The sequence below is a fragment of the Manis pentadactyla genome, chromosome 2, assembly GCF_030020395.1.
Source record: "Manis pentadactyla isolate mManPen7 chromosome 2, mManPen7.hap1, whole genome shotgun sequence".
Classification (NCBI taxonomy): Eukaryota; Metazoa; Chordata; class Mammalia; order Pholidota; family Manidae; genus Manis; species Manis pentadactyla.
Window position 1 is genome coordinate 113,606,339 of NC_080020.1, and position 16,636 is coordinate 113,622,974.

At 37.8% G+C, this 16,636-nt stretch overlaps 1 protein-coding gene across 2 annotated transcripts in view; it reads right to left on the reverse strand.

Moving 5' to 3' along the window:
• The window catches only part of SPEF2 (sperm flagellar 2), a 253,222-nt gene that overhangs the window by 106,559 nt on the left and 130,027 nt on the right, over window positions 1-16,636 (reverse strand). For both annotated transcript variants that reach the window (XR_008995259.1, XM_057495904.1), the window contains 5 exons: window positions 16,285-16,388; window positions 13,440-13,696; window positions 5,479-5,587; window positions 4,267-4,424; window positions 1,242-1,418 (listed from right to left, as the gene is read on the reverse strand). Coding sequence is in view for 1 of the 2 variants with exons in the window: in XM_057495904.1 (XP_057351887.1) it covers window positions 1,242-1,418; window positions 4,267-4,424; window positions 5,479-5,587; window positions 13,440-13,696; window positions 16,285-16,388 (805 nt within the window). In the remaining variant the exon portion in view is untranslated. The remainder of the gene's footprint in view (window positions 1-1,241; window positions 1,419-4,266; window positions 4,425-5,478; window positions 5,588-13,439; window positions 13,697-16,284; window positions 16,389-16,636) is intronic.

Sequence of the window (16,636 nt, forward strand, 5' to 3'; positions counted from 1 at the left end):
AGACTAAACTGTGTTACAACTGTGTCAAAACACTAAAGGCAGGTTTCAGGTAATGGCTCCAAAACATACTCTTGACTGTGACAGGCCAAGAGGAAGGAAGGAGAGGGTGAAGCCATGGTCAGAGGTTAAAAGCCTATACTGGCTAATTCCAGGCTCCCTGTGCCCCTGTGAGAACTGCCTTCCTCAGCTCTAAAAAGCATTTTAAATGCTTCCACTATTCCTGCAGAGCTCTGAATTGCTTTTGTTTTCTTTAATTCCTAATAAGGTAGTGGGAAAGGGGTATATATTTAATCCATGGCTTTGTGCTTTAATATATGTTATTAAGGTCTTCAGATTTATTTGTTTAATATAAATAAATTTAATTTAAAAAATTCAGATCCATCTCAAGTCCTGAAGCAGAAAGATTATGGAGCTTAGAAATGCAATCATAATGCAGTATATAGAATACCGAGGTAGACTGTGTAACTGCACAGTCAGTCCTGAATAAAGTTCAAACCGGAAATTAGAGCCAAGTTTGTGCATGTACACAGCACCAAACTGATACTGACATTCTACCTGTACCATGCATTTCAACAATGAGCAACTTTAGTCATTATATTCATTGTCTATTTCTATTCACATTCTATCATTAACCACGAATAGTCCTTAGGTGGTTAAGGATCCAGAAAGAACTTAAGCTAAAAAATATTCTCTACACAAACTCTTTTCCATATATATATTACATATTATAAATATATGTTTATTGAGGTGTGAAGTGCTTGTTTCTAGTCCATTATAATCACATAGCACTGAAGATTAAGAATCACATATAAATTCTAATGAATGCTGTTAATTGGTGTCCTTATTCTTGTGGACAATTGGCTATTCTAATTCTCATTTTCTGAAAATGCTATCACTCTTTACATAAATGTGACTACAGTTCAGCAAACAGACGTGTGTCCTCTGGATCTGCCTGTGCGCCTTTCCTCTTCTCACCTGTGGTTTCATTCTTATCAGTAAATTTGGGTGTGAGGACTCCCCACTCCCTGTCATACAGAAAAGTACCTGGGCTTTGGCATAACCACACTCTTAGCTACTCAGGGCTTTTTCCACTGCCATCTGAGCGTATAGTTTGGTTTCATATGATTGAAGTTGCTCAAAGTCTGAATCTGGATAAATGTACTGGTACTATAATTTATAATTCTTTTCTAAGTGAAAATAAGAAACTGGCAAACAGGATTATAAATTATTCTGTCAGTCACCTGATGGCGGTTTTCCTTTTGCAGCGGGAGTTTCTGAACGCTCACCCTGAGGATGGATTTCCTTCTCTTTTTCTGGTTCAGGAGGAGGAGGAGGGGGAGGAAGAGCAGGAGCTGGCGGCTCAGCCAGTGAAACTTCTTCCTTTTTCTGAGCTTCCTTTTCTTCTAATTTCTTTTTAACTTCAAAAATATAAGAATGGACCTTTATTAGGGACTGAAAACACCTATTATTTCATTTGAACTAAGTAAATCTAAATAAATATATAATTGCCCTTACTACTCTAAGGCTAAATTTACATTTTAGGGCCCTCCCTTAAATCATCCAGTCCTTAAAGCTGAGATTGGAAGCCTTCTTCCCTTGCCTCTGACAATTGTGAGAGTGTGTCTGTGTGTGTGTGTGTGTGTAAGAGAGAGAGAGAGAGTGTGTGTATGTGTGTGCGTGCGTTGTGTTAGGTAGAAAAGCTTGCTGAGGGCGTGCCAGATGTAAAAGTGTTCATCTAGAGGTAGCTACTGTAGTGGAATAGGAAAATAAAAACGTGTTTCAGAACTTCCAGTGGAAAAACAAGGTGTAAAAAGCATACAGAGAAGGTGAAGAGCGATGTGATAGAAGAGGTGGGGGTGGAGAGGAAATGGAAGAAGAAAACGTGCAGCACCAACTTCCATGAGTAAATACATATCAAGCATTTAGAGGAATGCTGACCAACTGAGTCTAGCAATTCATTCCTTCAAGCAGCAACCATTTACTGGGCCTGAATTGTGCCTTGCATGAAGGAAGGGCCATAACCATAATAGAAAACTATTAACAGCACTGCTAATAATAAAAATAAAAGTAATACAAATAACAATAGGTGTAGTTCTGGTTGCCAGAAATACAACAGCAAAACAAAAGGGAAAAATCGCTGTCTTGCAAAGCTTGCATTTTAAAGGTGGGAGGCAAAGCATAAGCATGAAGTTAATTTATATAAGAGGTTGGGCAGTGGTAAGTACTATGGAGAAAATACATAGAATGGGGTGAAGGGGATCAGGAGTGCTGTGGGACAGCTTTGTAACTTTTAAATAGAGTGCTAAGCAGGGCAGGTCCGCTGAGAAGGTGAATTTGAGCAGAAACTTAAGAGTGCAGGAGAGAGTGCAAGAGAGAGTGCAAGAGAGAGTGTGCAGGAAGAGGAAACAGTCAGCCAGGGCTTGATAGGGCAGAGCATGGCTGTTGGCGTTTTTCTAGGCTCCTCTTCATTGTGATGACCCTTTGCCTTTCCTGGTTCAGGTTCACCCTTCCTAGGCACCCACCCTGCCTCCCTGACCTTCGCGGTCCTCCACGCTGTTAATGGAAATAGCCACAGCTTTAGGGACTACACCACTGGCGATGAACACCTGCACTCTGTGCGGCTGTTTCTTTTTATATGTACTTCCTGTTCTTCTCAATTCTTCTCATTTCAGAAAGATGCTTCAATCTATTATATTTTTTTTCAGAGTGGAAATTAAGGTTTTTTTTCTGATTATAAAGTAATATATAATTGTTTTTAAAAAATCCAACAATTTAGGCAAGTGGAAAGGAAATTGTTAAGTCTCATGGAAAGGAAATTGTTAAATCTCTTTGTCCTTCTCCTTCTCCCATCATCTAGTATTATATATTCTGCCAGACTATTTTCTGGGCATATATATTGAATACACAGGCGTACTTTTAAAAGCAAAAACAGAAAGAACTATTTTATGTATAACCTTCTTATTCCTACTTAACAACATATTATGGTTATTTTTTCCACATCAGAATATATATCACACACATTTTATTTTTCATTTTTTTAATTAATGGGATGTTTAATAGAGAGTACTGGGCTAAGTAAATGCTTATTGTTTTAATGATATTTGCTAGATTAATGAACTGATTGGAACGTAAATCTTCAATGAGTGGCAACTGAAACTGTTAATAAGTGATCAGAATGTAAACTAGGGCAGTGTTAAGTAGCTGGCAAAAACAAACTGATTCTAAGCTGTAAAAGCTTAGAATCAGTTTGGCTTTGCCTCCCAACCAAGACAAGGATTGCTGTGGGAGGCTTCATTCCTCCCTTCAGCCTAATTTCTGTCAAATAACATGTTAAGTTTCTTAAATATATAGATTGGCTTTTATTTTGTCTGAAAGCTTCACATGGGTGTTTTCTGGAAGTGATGAGGAAGCTTGTCTGTCTAAGCCTGAGCTCCTGGATCTCTATCGTGTTTTGGCTTATACCTCTATGATATTTTAGTGTCAGTTGATTGATGCACTATGGTAGTTTGGTCATAAATCTAGTGACAGGAGACAGCATGCTATCTAGGCAGTTTTGGAATCCTTGTGATGTTTTTAACTTTGGCCAGTTTTATTATACCCAGAAACTGTAGTTACCAATATAAATAGGGGTGACTGATAAACAAGAGGGAAACATTTATTTCTCAAATATTTTCTCAAAGGCAAAATCTCATCTGAAGTCTGGCATTGGCAGTACGTGAACCTAAGATCCCTTTCAATAATAAATTCCAATAATACTATGAAAAGTTAATGGGAAATTATTATTAGTTGAATGAAGGAGGAAGGAGGTCAGGATGGTTGAATGCTGGTGAGATATACCCTAGGGGCAGGCTTATAAATAAGTAAATAATCAGGAAATTCATACCAACACAAGATTTTGAGGGACGTAAACTGCCTAATGTTTCTGTCCTAAAAGTAGAATTCACTCACTATTTCCTTATAATGCTGACGTTAACAGATTGAAATCTTTACCCTTCTCTATAATATCCTTTTAACTCTATTTTTTTCACATGAAAACAAGGTGCTCAGTGAGATGACCTCTTTTGATTAAATTAAATTAAAACAGAAAGAAAGATCTCTTATTTAGAAATATTTGCAGCAGAAAGCTAAAATCAGAATTAGAAGACACTTGTAGATACTATAATCCAAACAGAAGAGGAGACTTTGCAAACACACTTTCATTTATCCTAAACTCATTAAAACCACATACTTAGTTGCATAAGCTCAGTTATAAAATAATGTAATTACCTCTATTCTCCTTTTTCGTTATTTCAGTCGTAAACATTTCTTTTACTTTTTGACATACAGACTCCTTATCTGTTTCAGCATTGATTTTTATCAAAATATTTTCTGGCTCTGTAAACCATTGTTCCAATAAAGGCCAGTTGTCCAAGAAGCCTATAATTCTGCAAAACCAAAATAATGTATCAAAATCACATGCTGATTGAAATATTTTAGTTCCATTAAGCATGATTTATCTGATATGCATAATGAAAAAATAAGCTGTCAATGTAGGTAAAACTGAAAAAGCAACTCTAAAGAGATATAGGCAATGGAATATTATTCACTTGAAAGAAGAAGGTATTGAAGCCATATTATTTCATATTACATATTTTTTTCAGATATATGAAAGAATAAGATTTGCAAATGCCACCATTTCAGTGAATGTCACAGAACCGTTTAAGTTCATTTGCCTAAGTGAGATTCTAAAGAAACATCACCTTCACTCATAGCAGAATAACTCTGAGCCCACTTCTTACAGTAGCTGCAGCATGAGCCACCTAAGTTATTTGCTTTTTTCTTAGAGACAGAAACTGAAGAGGTCTTTGAGTAAGTATAGATTGTTCGGGCTTATTTGTTTTACTCAAATATATTCTTGGAATGACTTTTGAAATCTTCTTGTGCTTGAGAGTAGACAGACTTAATGTAGCTCAAATTCCTCTTCCCTGGCTTATTTCATATTTTTAGACTTCTCAGGATTTCATAAAATTGTCCAATTTTGTCTAAATTTGCTTTCCAATAAGAAAATTGGACACAACCAAAAGAATGTGTGGTTTTTTTTTTAAGTATAACTTCACTGTAGCAAAACAGAAGTAGTTTTAGAATTACACTATAGTCTGATAGCTAGCTCTTTGAAATTCCATGATCTTCACTGGCATTTGCTGAATGAGGGCTGAATTAGGATTCCATATAGTGAACTTGTAAGTTCGTGTAACCATAAAGGGGAGTGCCACCTGATTTTAATTCTTTTCTTCCAAGACTATGATAACTTGTGCTTTGAATATGAAAGCACGTGAGTATTTAACTCAACACCTGAACTACTTTGTTTTGCTGTACCTGTAAAAGACTGAATGCTAGGAAATACATATTATTTCTAGAGCTGATGATTTCAAAGTGATTAATTGTCAGTCTGTTGAAAGGGCAAGAAACAAGAAGCAGGACACTGAGTTTTTAACTAACCGATGCTGTATTTGGTCTCTTAAATTCTGGTCTTCATCCATATCTGGGTTTTTGGCAGCTACACGTTGACTGATATCTTCATGAGGAGTTTCATTTAAAAATGCTTCAGCTATGATACAAAAATTATTTAATCAGATAATTTGCTAAACCAGTCAAAGTTGCACGAACACTGCTAAAATGTACTGATGCAAGACAGTCAAATGGGTCTAATATTTGGCTCTGCCATGGGTCTAATATTAATTGAAATGTTTAACAAGATGTTGAAAGAGTATAGTTTTTGGATCAGAACTCAAATTTTCCTTTGAAATTGGGGAAAAGGAGGTGAAATGCAACTTCAAAGAGGAGCTGTAGTTTCAATGTAGAGGATCTCAGGACTAAGAGAAGATGAGAATGAAGTGATGTGTATCATGAATAACAAACTAGAAAACAATTAGAAATCAACACTATGATATAAAAATTAAGAATGAAATAGCACAGTGACCATAAGTCAAATATGCATAAAAATATTTGTTAATATTATATTACAATAAAGCAGTTTCTTTCTTTCTAGACTTTATGATCTTTCCCTATAGAACAGACATAAAGGAATCAACCACAAGAGACCAAAAACAAACAAAAACAACCTCGACAGCTCTGATAGAGTCCTATTCGGGATTAATAGTACACAGTCCAGAATACCTGTGAACTTAGAATAAATGGAAAATCTTAAAGAGGAAAGAAAGCCTTAAGCAGTATTCAATGGAATTATAATTACTCTGGCAATGCAGGAGAACATGGAAGAGTGAATTAATGGTGTTCAGTAAAATGAAGGATCTTCACAGAGTCTAGCAATCAATTGTTTTCCATCTACATTCATGATTTTAGAAAAGGAAGCAGATTTAGAATACAGAATGATGCTTTTAGATTATGGACAAAATCAGAAGATTACTGACATCTGGAATGGTGACCAAAGACTATGGGAGTTCTCAGGAAATGCTATCATGCACCATCTCCTGGTCTCTATGTCATACTTGTCAAGAACTTTGGCACATGGATCAGCATTTTGCTCTTCCCAAACCCTACCCAAGCATTGGGCCCTTCCCCTTGGCTCCATTCCAGCACTTACTACCATGGCCACATACTAGAATTTGTAATCACCTTGAATGGCTCCATCTCTGCAATCTTAATGACCTGTTCTGCTACTATTTATCCTCCCAACACTCCCAAAGAGCCAATGAATCTCTCCAATATCATCCAGTCCCTAAATTTCTACATTCTTTTCCCCAAACTGACCAGCATTATCCTGACTTCACTTTATTTTCTAGCACACCTGAGTCACATGGTTGAACACTTCGGCTTCTCTCCCTCATGTAACAACTTCAATTTGTGTCCTGCTACACCAGCCTTTGATAATATTCATCTCTCTTTCCAAGACCACACTGATACTGGTAGACATCTTTGAGGAAAAATATACACCCTCACGATAACCTCACGAAGTCCCTGGCTCAAAAATCAGCTAAGCTCTTTCATACATATGCACTCCTTCCTAAAAAAGAGAGAATACTAAAATAATAATAATAAATATCCTGTTGCTATGGCTTTTTCCTTTCTCTCAGAGACAAACTTCTTGAGAATTATCTCCACTCACACTCTCCACCTGCTCACCTCCCATTCATGCCTCAGTGCACTGTCATCCACCCTTCCCTGTCCCCCACTGCATTAAAACAGCCCTCTTTCAGGTCACCAGCAACATCAAGGACAATAGTCATATTTCAGTCCTTATCTTGCTTGATTTCTTTGTCGCATTTATAGGTAAAATTAATGCACAATTCTTAAATGTTTTTACACATATATATTTATTTTCACAACAAAACTTGTAAAGCAGGATTGAGATTCTGTTATTGGTCCCAAATTGCACAATTTATAAATAGCAGAGAAGGGATTTGATTCCAGTATATCTGACTCCAGGCTCTGAACTTCTTTTCAGTTTTAAACCTGTTTATTGAATTATGCTTGCCAAAAAGAATGCATACACATATACAGCTCATTGACCTCACAAACTGAAAGCCCAGATCAACAAACATCAGCCTTGGAAGCACCTTCATGTTTCTTTTCTGTCACTGTCAGTTAGGAAGTTAACCATCCAGAACTTGCACTGCAAACGTCACTGCACCTCTCAGTATTATGAACAGTGCGACTGCTCCTCAGGCTGGCCAACGGCCCAAGGCACTGACTGAAAGCCCAGGCAGCCACCTACTCTTCCACTCTGACACAGCCTCTGCTCCCACATGGGCTGTTCCCTCTCTTCAGGTCTCCCTGCTATCCTGCCTGTCGGCATTGAGTTTGGTCCATTACTCTGTTTAGCCCTGGTTGGACTGATGTTCAGCCTTTAAGTCCCCTTGATTTGGCTGCTTCCCTATGATACTGTTCTTCAGTCTTCTCCATGGACACCAAGCATTGCAGTACAACCCACTGCACCCAACCCTAGTGACTAGGCTCCCACACCCCAGCCTGGGCCTCAGGACCACAGCCCCCACTGATCTGGGGCTGGAGGGGCGTAGTACAACACCTTTATTTTGAAAATCTGTCTTTCCTTGGCTTATGACACACTCCTCTCTTTGGATTGCTTCTTCTCTTTCTAGCTGTTTCTTCTAAACACTTCTTCCTTTGTCCTCCCCATTAAATGCTGATGTTTTCTTGGGTATCATACTGGACTTCTTTTTGAAAATATATTTTTCTCCCTAGATGATTTCTTTCACCTTCAAATCCTTAATGTTGGTGCACACTTCCCTCCTGACATCTAGACCCATCTATAGAACTCTTCTCTGAACATCTCAGTGCAAAAGTCAATTTTATGTTCAATATGTCCCTGAAGAAACTCAATGTATTTCTTTCCATATTCTCTAAGTGGATGGTACCAGCGTTCAAAAGTTGTGCAAGCCAGAAATTTGAAGTCATCCTTTTCTCCCTGTATTACATCACATATCCCAATGATCACTAAGTTCTGTAGTTTTTCCCCTAAATACCACTGACTCTTCCTACCTTGTCTTTTACAGCTATCTTAATGTCTTTCAGACTGTAATAGTTTTGGAACTCATTTCATTGCTTCCAATGCATCCTCCACATTGCAGCCAGAATGACCATTATATAAAAAGTATGTCTAATTGCATTAACTTTTAGGTTTAATATCATTCAGTGACTTCACATGGCTTGAGGATGGAGTTCAAACACTTTAGCTTGAGGGAAGGCTGCTGAGCTTGCCCCTGACTACTTTCTAGGTTCATTTCTGCCACTCCTCCATACCTTGCTGCCTCTCAGCCCTACTGAAGTACAACTGACACCACAACAATACTGGGGTTAGGGGAACTGACCCCCTCCAAAGTCAAAAATCCACATATAACTTTTGGCTCCCCAAAAACTTAGATATTAATAGCCTAGTGTTGGCCAGAAACCTTACTGATATATAAACAGTCAACACATATTTTGTATGACCTATGTTATATACTATATTCTTACAATAAAGTAAGCTAGAGAAAATAAATGTTTTTTCAAATTGTCACAAGTCTCTAAAAAATTTTTCAATACTTTTATTGAAAAAATCTGCATGTAAGTAGGCCCACACACTTAAAACCTGTGTTGTTCAAGGATCAACAGTAATTGCTGTTCTTTAGATGGACCATTCTCACCTGCCAAGCCTTGTAAATGCATTTCTCTTCCCCTTCCTATCTTGGCCTGGTTAATCTCTTCCCATGCTGGGCACACACATATTATAGCACATAACTGACAATATTACAATAATCAGTTCATTTTTTCTTTTCACACTACAGTGTCAGTGACTTGAGGATGGGGACTTGCTTTTCATTTCTGTATTGTCAGTTTCTGGCACATTATAAATATTAGATACATATTTACTAGTGGTGCCATTTTAGCTCCCATCACTCTATACTAGCACAATCCAAGAGAATTTTCTGAGACAATGGAAATCCTCTCTATCAGTGCTGCCTGATACTAGCCACAGGTGTACATGAAATGTGACCACTGTGACTGATGAACTGTATTTTTAATTTATTGATTTTAATTACTTTAAAAAGCCATGTGTGGCTAGTGGCTGCCATGTTGGACACACAGCTCTATACTGCAACCCCTTGGTTCCTTATCTACAATTTCCACTAAACTCTTTGAAAGCAGGATCCATTTGTTCTTTATTACTCTATCACTAATGCCTACCACAGTGTGTGGCACTTAGAAAACATGCAATAAATAATAAATCAGTATGTGAATGAACAAGGTATTTTAGAAGGATAGAGTTTCATTTGTCTAAATTAGTGTGGGGGGTCCTGCTTAAGAAGAAAAGTATAAATTGGCAAAATTATCTTTCAAAGGCCATTGAAATCTTACATTCTAAGAAAGAAATATCTTAAGATATGAAAGAACAACACTTTTTCTTAACTTAAAATACTTGAATACAAAAGCTGCAGACTGATTTTCAAAGATGTGTACTCACTCAGTTCTGATCAAAACAAGTAAGAACCATAAATCAGTGGTTTAATAATAGTTTTCATGGCTTAGAGGCCCTAATATAGCAGTAGGCTCAGTTTACTTTAGACCTAGGAACATATAGTATTAGAAATACATAATAAAAAGAAAAAATATCACAGTGTGCTTTAATAATAATTTCTGAGACTAATTAAGATTATTTATGTGTATACATGCATAAAATGTGACAAAAGAGAAATTCTGCTTGGAGTATTGATTGGGAAAAGGGCAGTTTTAAGCCTGTTAGAAGTCACTAGTTCCAGGATTTAAAAATTAAACAATTAGATGCTAACATCAGCTTTGACAAAGTACCCAGAATCATTCATCATGTTATTGTGATAGGGAATTGAGAGAACTCAAACTGGATCGAGTTGGATTTCTTGAAAATTCTTGCTGATTGATTTCAATTTTTTTTGAAACACAACACTATGCTTCCTGTGGAGTCCCACCAGGGAAGGTATACCTTGTTGAGTCCCTTATAGGGCTGTAATCAGCTCTCAGACCCTGTCACCCACAGGTCTGTATGTGTACTTTATAACAGTTTGTATCCACTTTCAAATCAGATTGATCTTGAGTTCAGGACTCTGTTCTACTACCAGATGACCACAGATTATTGATGCTCACAGCCAGTCCTCAACTATGTCCTGAACGGGAATGGGAAGTGTTGGCTAAACAAGCAGAATCATCACTTCTGTCAGGATAGCTCCTACTCCCTAGAATGAACAGAAGTGAACTGTCCCTTTTGAGATTTGATGGACAGAACCAAGTTTAACTACTGGGCCCAACAGTTGAAGTAATATCTAATAGTTTTGTCATTTTGTTTAAGTAAAGGATGAAAGGAAGATCTCAAAATCACACAACCTCAAAATAAGGATGAGTGTGATCTTGGACAAGTCAAGTGCTCACGCTTTAAATTCCCACCTATAAATAAAGGCACTGAATAAATAATCTCTAGCTTTAAATGTCACTGCATTCGTAGTAACAGCAGTAATAAAGGAATGATAAATGGCACCAAATGGTACCATTTGATAAACAAGCTTGGGAGTTTTCCTTTTTAAAAAGGTAGAATCAAGACTCTAAAACAAATGTAACTCTTCAATTAATGAGGGAACCAGTAAGATCTTTCACTAGTTCAAATGAAAATCTGAATAAGAGACACATTTATAAGCAATCAGGAATAGATGTAAATAGACAAAAAACTAGTTACTATGTATAGAGTAATGTAATATTTGGAATAGTCTTTTTGAAAGTGCAGAAATTGTTATCTTGACTGAATAAATTTCATTTGCATGTCTATGAAAAGGGTTCATTTGAATTACTCTCACTTTCCTACAATTTTATAGAATCATGGAAGAGCAGAGACAGAGCCAAGGCAAAGCCAATGGAAAGCACAGATCCCTATGAGCCAGATACTTCATAGGGGCCCACAGACAATAATTCACAGTCTTCTACTGAAAGGATATCCAATAGTTTCTTGTTCACTTCAGGCTTCCTGATGTGCTTGCTACATGCTTAGCATCATGTGCCAGATTCTATCCTGTGTTTAACATATATTTATCTCATTTAATACCTGTGATATTGTGACATAATAAATATATATCTGGTCTTTGTCTCTGGCTCCTGACAGACCTCTAAAAACTCTTATGAGTGATAGGGATGAAAAGAACATCTTTTGTCTTTAGAAAAAGTTCCTTTCAACTTTAACTGCATTTATGCTAATGAGGTGACTTTGGGAGGCTGGGGCCAGGTTGCCAGAGGAACCAAATTAGATAATTAGGTGGTTAGAACTTTCAGGGGTCTGGAACTTTCAGCTCCATCCCCTGATTTCTAGGGAGGAGAAAGAGCTGGGGACTGAGTTAATCACCAATGCCCAGTGATTTAATCAGTCATGTCTATATAATAGAACCTACATAAAAACTCTATTGAAGGGGTTTGGAGTGCTTCTGGGTTGGAAAATGCATCCACATGCCAGGATATCCATGTTGACTGAAGTTCCTGAGCTTGGAAGTCTTCCAGACCTTGCCCAATGTACCCCTTCATCTGGCTGTTCATGTATATGTTTTATAATACCCTTTATAATACACCAGTAATAGTAACTAAAGTGTTTCCCTGAGTTCTGCAAGCCATTATGGTAAATTATCAAAACTGAGGAAGAATTATGGAAAACACAATTTTCATCTCAGACAGAAGCATGAATAACCTGGGGCTCCACTAATTGAGACTGGTATCTGAAGTTTGGGGGAAGTCTTATGGGACTGAGTCCTTAACCTGTGGAACCTGCACTAACTCTCGGTAGGTAGTGCCAGAAATGAACTAAATTTTAGGACACTCAGTTGGGAATTAGAAGAATTCAGTAGTATGGAAAATCCACACATTTAGTTCAGAAGTGTTTTGAGTAAAGAAACAGTTTTCCTTTAATATCCATAACAACACAAGGTGTTCTATTATGCAGGTAATGAAACCAAGGTTCAGAACAATCAAGTACCTTTCTCAAGGTCAAAGACCTCATAAATTGAAAAGCCAGGGTTCAATAATATGTGCTTTTACCTGTAAATATTTAATTTGTGGAATACATTAATACTTTCATTCCAACAGTGAAAAGTAGTTAAATAAACAATAAATTTTGGCAAGGCTATTCAACTCTACCATCTGAGGACTTCAGCCAACTGACACCTCCTCCTCAGAGTTACACATAATCCAAGGGAATGGTGCTACCAGATCCTTCCTTGAAGTATACATGTGGTCTAGAACCTTCACAGGGCCACCCACCAAGATATACTGGACAGACACAAGAAGCTCCTCTATGCATGCAAGTCTCAAAAAAGGCTCCTCTTTTTGCCAAGGGAGCTGCCAAGTTGATGGAAAGGTTCAGTGAGATGCTTGCAGATGGCATGGAATTTTCCATTAGTTCTAGGCTTGGCCTGCAGTGCAGAATACTAATAGTCAAAGCAGGAAGTAACTGCTCTGTTAAATAATTCTTTGGAATGCTGAAATGGATTCTTTATTATTCACTTACAATTTTTAAAAATTTTTTATTAAGGTATCATTAATATACAGTCTTATGAAGGTTTCATATGATCAACACTGTGGTTACTACATTCACTGATATTATCAGGTCCTCCTCGCACCTCATTGCAGTCACTGTCCATCAGCATAATAAGAAACCACAGAGTCACTACTTGTCTTCTCTGTGCTACACTGTCTTCCCTGTGACCCCCCCACACCATGTGTGCCAATCATAATGCCCCTCAATCCCTTTCTCCCTCCCTCCCCACCTCTCCCCTTGGCAACTGTTAGTCCCTTCTTGGAGTCTGTGAGTTTGCTGCTGTTTTGTTCCTTCTCACTTACAATTTTAAGGGGGAATTCACAGACTCAGTCAAAGAATAAATAAACAGAGCTTTAAACTACTAACAAGTATACCAAAAAAGAAAAAGTGTTCAGCTTACCCATGATGTCATTCATGCGATTCAGTGAGGAATTATCTGAAATATCCAATAACATAACAAAATCAAACGCAGAAGGGGGAAGAGGCACTTCTTTAGAAGTTGTAGTATCAACAGCCAGTGTGGGTATTGGTGTTTTCTTTCCCTCCAGTTCAATAAGGTCTCTGTTGCAGCCTGTCAGAGCTTCTTCCAGAAGCTTTGCTTGGTTTAATGTCATTGGAAAACCATCAAGAATCCAGCCTTGATCCGCAGGTATCTGACTAAAGTTAAAAATGGACAAACCATTAACATTTTGGTAGACACAAGTACTTTCAGAATGATAATACAGTAAGGCTTGCCTTTTTCTTTCAGTTTTCACAGTAACTTCCTTCTTCATGAATTTTATTACTTTATAGCTAAAATTTGGTTTATTAATGCAACATAAACACTCCTTTGTTTAAAATCTTCTGTACACTTCTACTGCCTTCTAAATCTATTTCAGAGACCATAACATGGTATTTAAAACTAACTGGCCACAACTTCTCTATAACTTCTATTTTGAACCACTTACTTCAAACTGATCTCCTATTATATGAGTACAAATTGCATTTTCTAGCTTGTGTTCATAGACAATTCCTCCTTTAAACTTGTTTCCTCATCTGTATATAGCGAGATAACATACCTCACAGGATGGTTGCAAGGATGAACTGAAATGATGCACTCTAAGACCCAGCACAGAGCTAAGCACATAGTGGATACATTGGCAGCCTGGAAAGCTCCTACCCCACCCACTCCAACGTGGCATCATAACTGCATGAACTGAACTCCTCTGGCTCTCATTCACTTCATCATATAATTGGTAATTTTTATTATTGGTTGACTGAAAAATATCAAGTGAGTCTTCATTATCTCAATTAAATTATAAGTTGCTTCAGGGTAAGGACCATTTCTTGGGTTTTGCCCTCAGTATAGCATCCTTTATACAGAACAGGTGCTCCAAGAGTTATTTCAGTTCTTTAAATTGGAAGGCAATGTGAAAAGAGCAGAAACTTTAACTTTGCTCTTTTAAACTCTTAATTATGCAAAACTGAGGTTTTGGATTTGGGGTTAAAAATTATGATTTTGTTTCTTTGTCTCTTAAAAACTCATTTTAAACAATAGAATCCCCTTTCCAAAGGTATGTAAGTCTGCTTTGGTGCCTGCATGTGATCCATGTGATGATGTGGCAAGGAAGGAAGGGAAAAGCTAAAGTTCAGAGAAGTTTCATTTATTGTTCAAAGTGGAAACACTGGAAGTGACCCCAAATCCAGTGATCATGCCACAGAATCAAGCTGCCTTCAGGTTACTGCCTCTATTCCCCACATTTATGAAGAGCAGGAAAAGACTGCATTTTGCTTTTATAACCTGTCCAGAGCTTGGTAAAACATTCTGCATAGAATAAGTTTGCTGATTCACTGAACTAAGAGGGAGAAGCTTCTTCAGAACCTTACTAGGTCTGGGTGACCTCTTTTCCCGGCCACAGTCTCAGGAGCTACTTCAGAGGGAGGAAGCAGTCAGGGTCGCTCTTGTTCAGCCATAGTGTGAGGACAGCAGATGATGGGGAGAGAGGACTACTGGGCTTTGGCTCTGGATGCATCACTAACCCGATACCTGACTGGACTGCCTCCCTTTCCTTGTTGAAAAGGATGGATTTGACTAGATGAAAGGATTTCAAACTGATAACAGGACTCTGAAGATGCCTTAGGGGCAAGGAGTGGTGGTGGTGGGAGGGTAGTGGAGTTCTGAGTATGGAGTGTAAATACACCAGCCCCACAGAAACCAAAGCTAAGATCTGCTTTATGGCTCATACTTTTCATATACAATTTTCTTTGAACAAGGAGTCCCATGGCTAAAACATGTCTTAAGCCAGTTACAGATGTTACAACTATTAGAATGAGATCCCTTCTGGCTCTGAGGGTAGTACACCTGTGGTCTGACTTTTTCAGCACTGATTTCAAAGAGAAAAGATAGATTACAACTGAGAGGTAACTTTTATCTTTAATGAGGTCTCAAGAAAATCCCTCAGAGGAGTCCATTCCAGATATATAGTAAAACTTCTCCGAAACCTCCTTTCCTCACCTCTTTCAGTCTTGGTATTTCCCATACAGCACAGCTACCCTAATTCTATTTCCTCACCCGCCCTCAGCACTCCAATACTCATTTACCCTTTTTGATGCTTTTTTTAAATCCTGCTCAGCCTCATCTCTCTATTACATGGATTAACTGAACATCTAAGGCTTATATTAATTTCTCCTTTTTCTATATTACAAAGGAGAGCTGAGAAGAATCCTTCATCCATAGAAAGGAGAAAGGGAGAGATTACAAAATTACACCAATGTCAATTTTTCCTTTATTCTCTATCACATATCATCTCTGTGCTATGCACACAGATGAATTCCTGCCTGTGCAACCACTATTTCCCACTGCTTTCCTACCCAGTGCTGCCTAGCCTTCGGATCCCAGGTTTACTCCCTCCCCATGAAACAGAACGAGGAAGAATATTGGCCTGCAAGCACACGGGTACATTCTCTCCCCTCTCAAATCTGTCCCTCAGCTTTTCCAAGGATTGGATTTCTCCTTGGATTCCCCACAGGGAGTAGAACCAGACCTGTATTCACATCTAGATGATTGAAATCAAGCGTGGCAAAGTAGCGGAACTAAAATGTTACAGGCATGTAAATCCCAAAACATATATTATCTGGCTGCATGTTTTCTTATGTAGATGAGGAGTTTTCTCACATATTAAAAATAAAAAATATTTCTATATTATTCTTTATAAACCCCAATCTGATAAGGAATATATTAAAAAGATACAAAAGTTAATACGTACTTAATAGCATTTGTCATGATGCTAACTAGCAACATGTCAGAAATGCTCTTTCCTTTCTTCAGCAACTTTTCTGATTTTGCACCAAGCTGAGCACGCACAGTAAGCTGTGAAAATAAACAATGAATGGTAACATACAGCTAATTTAAAAGTCAGAACCCAAGTATTTGGAGGAAAAAAATTAAGTGGTCCTGCTCTCTAGCGAAGACACTGATCATTTGGCACAATTCTGGAGCCAGCTAAGCACTTCAGGAAAATGCATTTGCAGATTTTGAGGACACTCTTCTGTGGCTCCCTCCTTTCCAAGATCTTTCTTTTTAATTTTCAGCTGCTTAGGCATTCCCAAATTTCATCC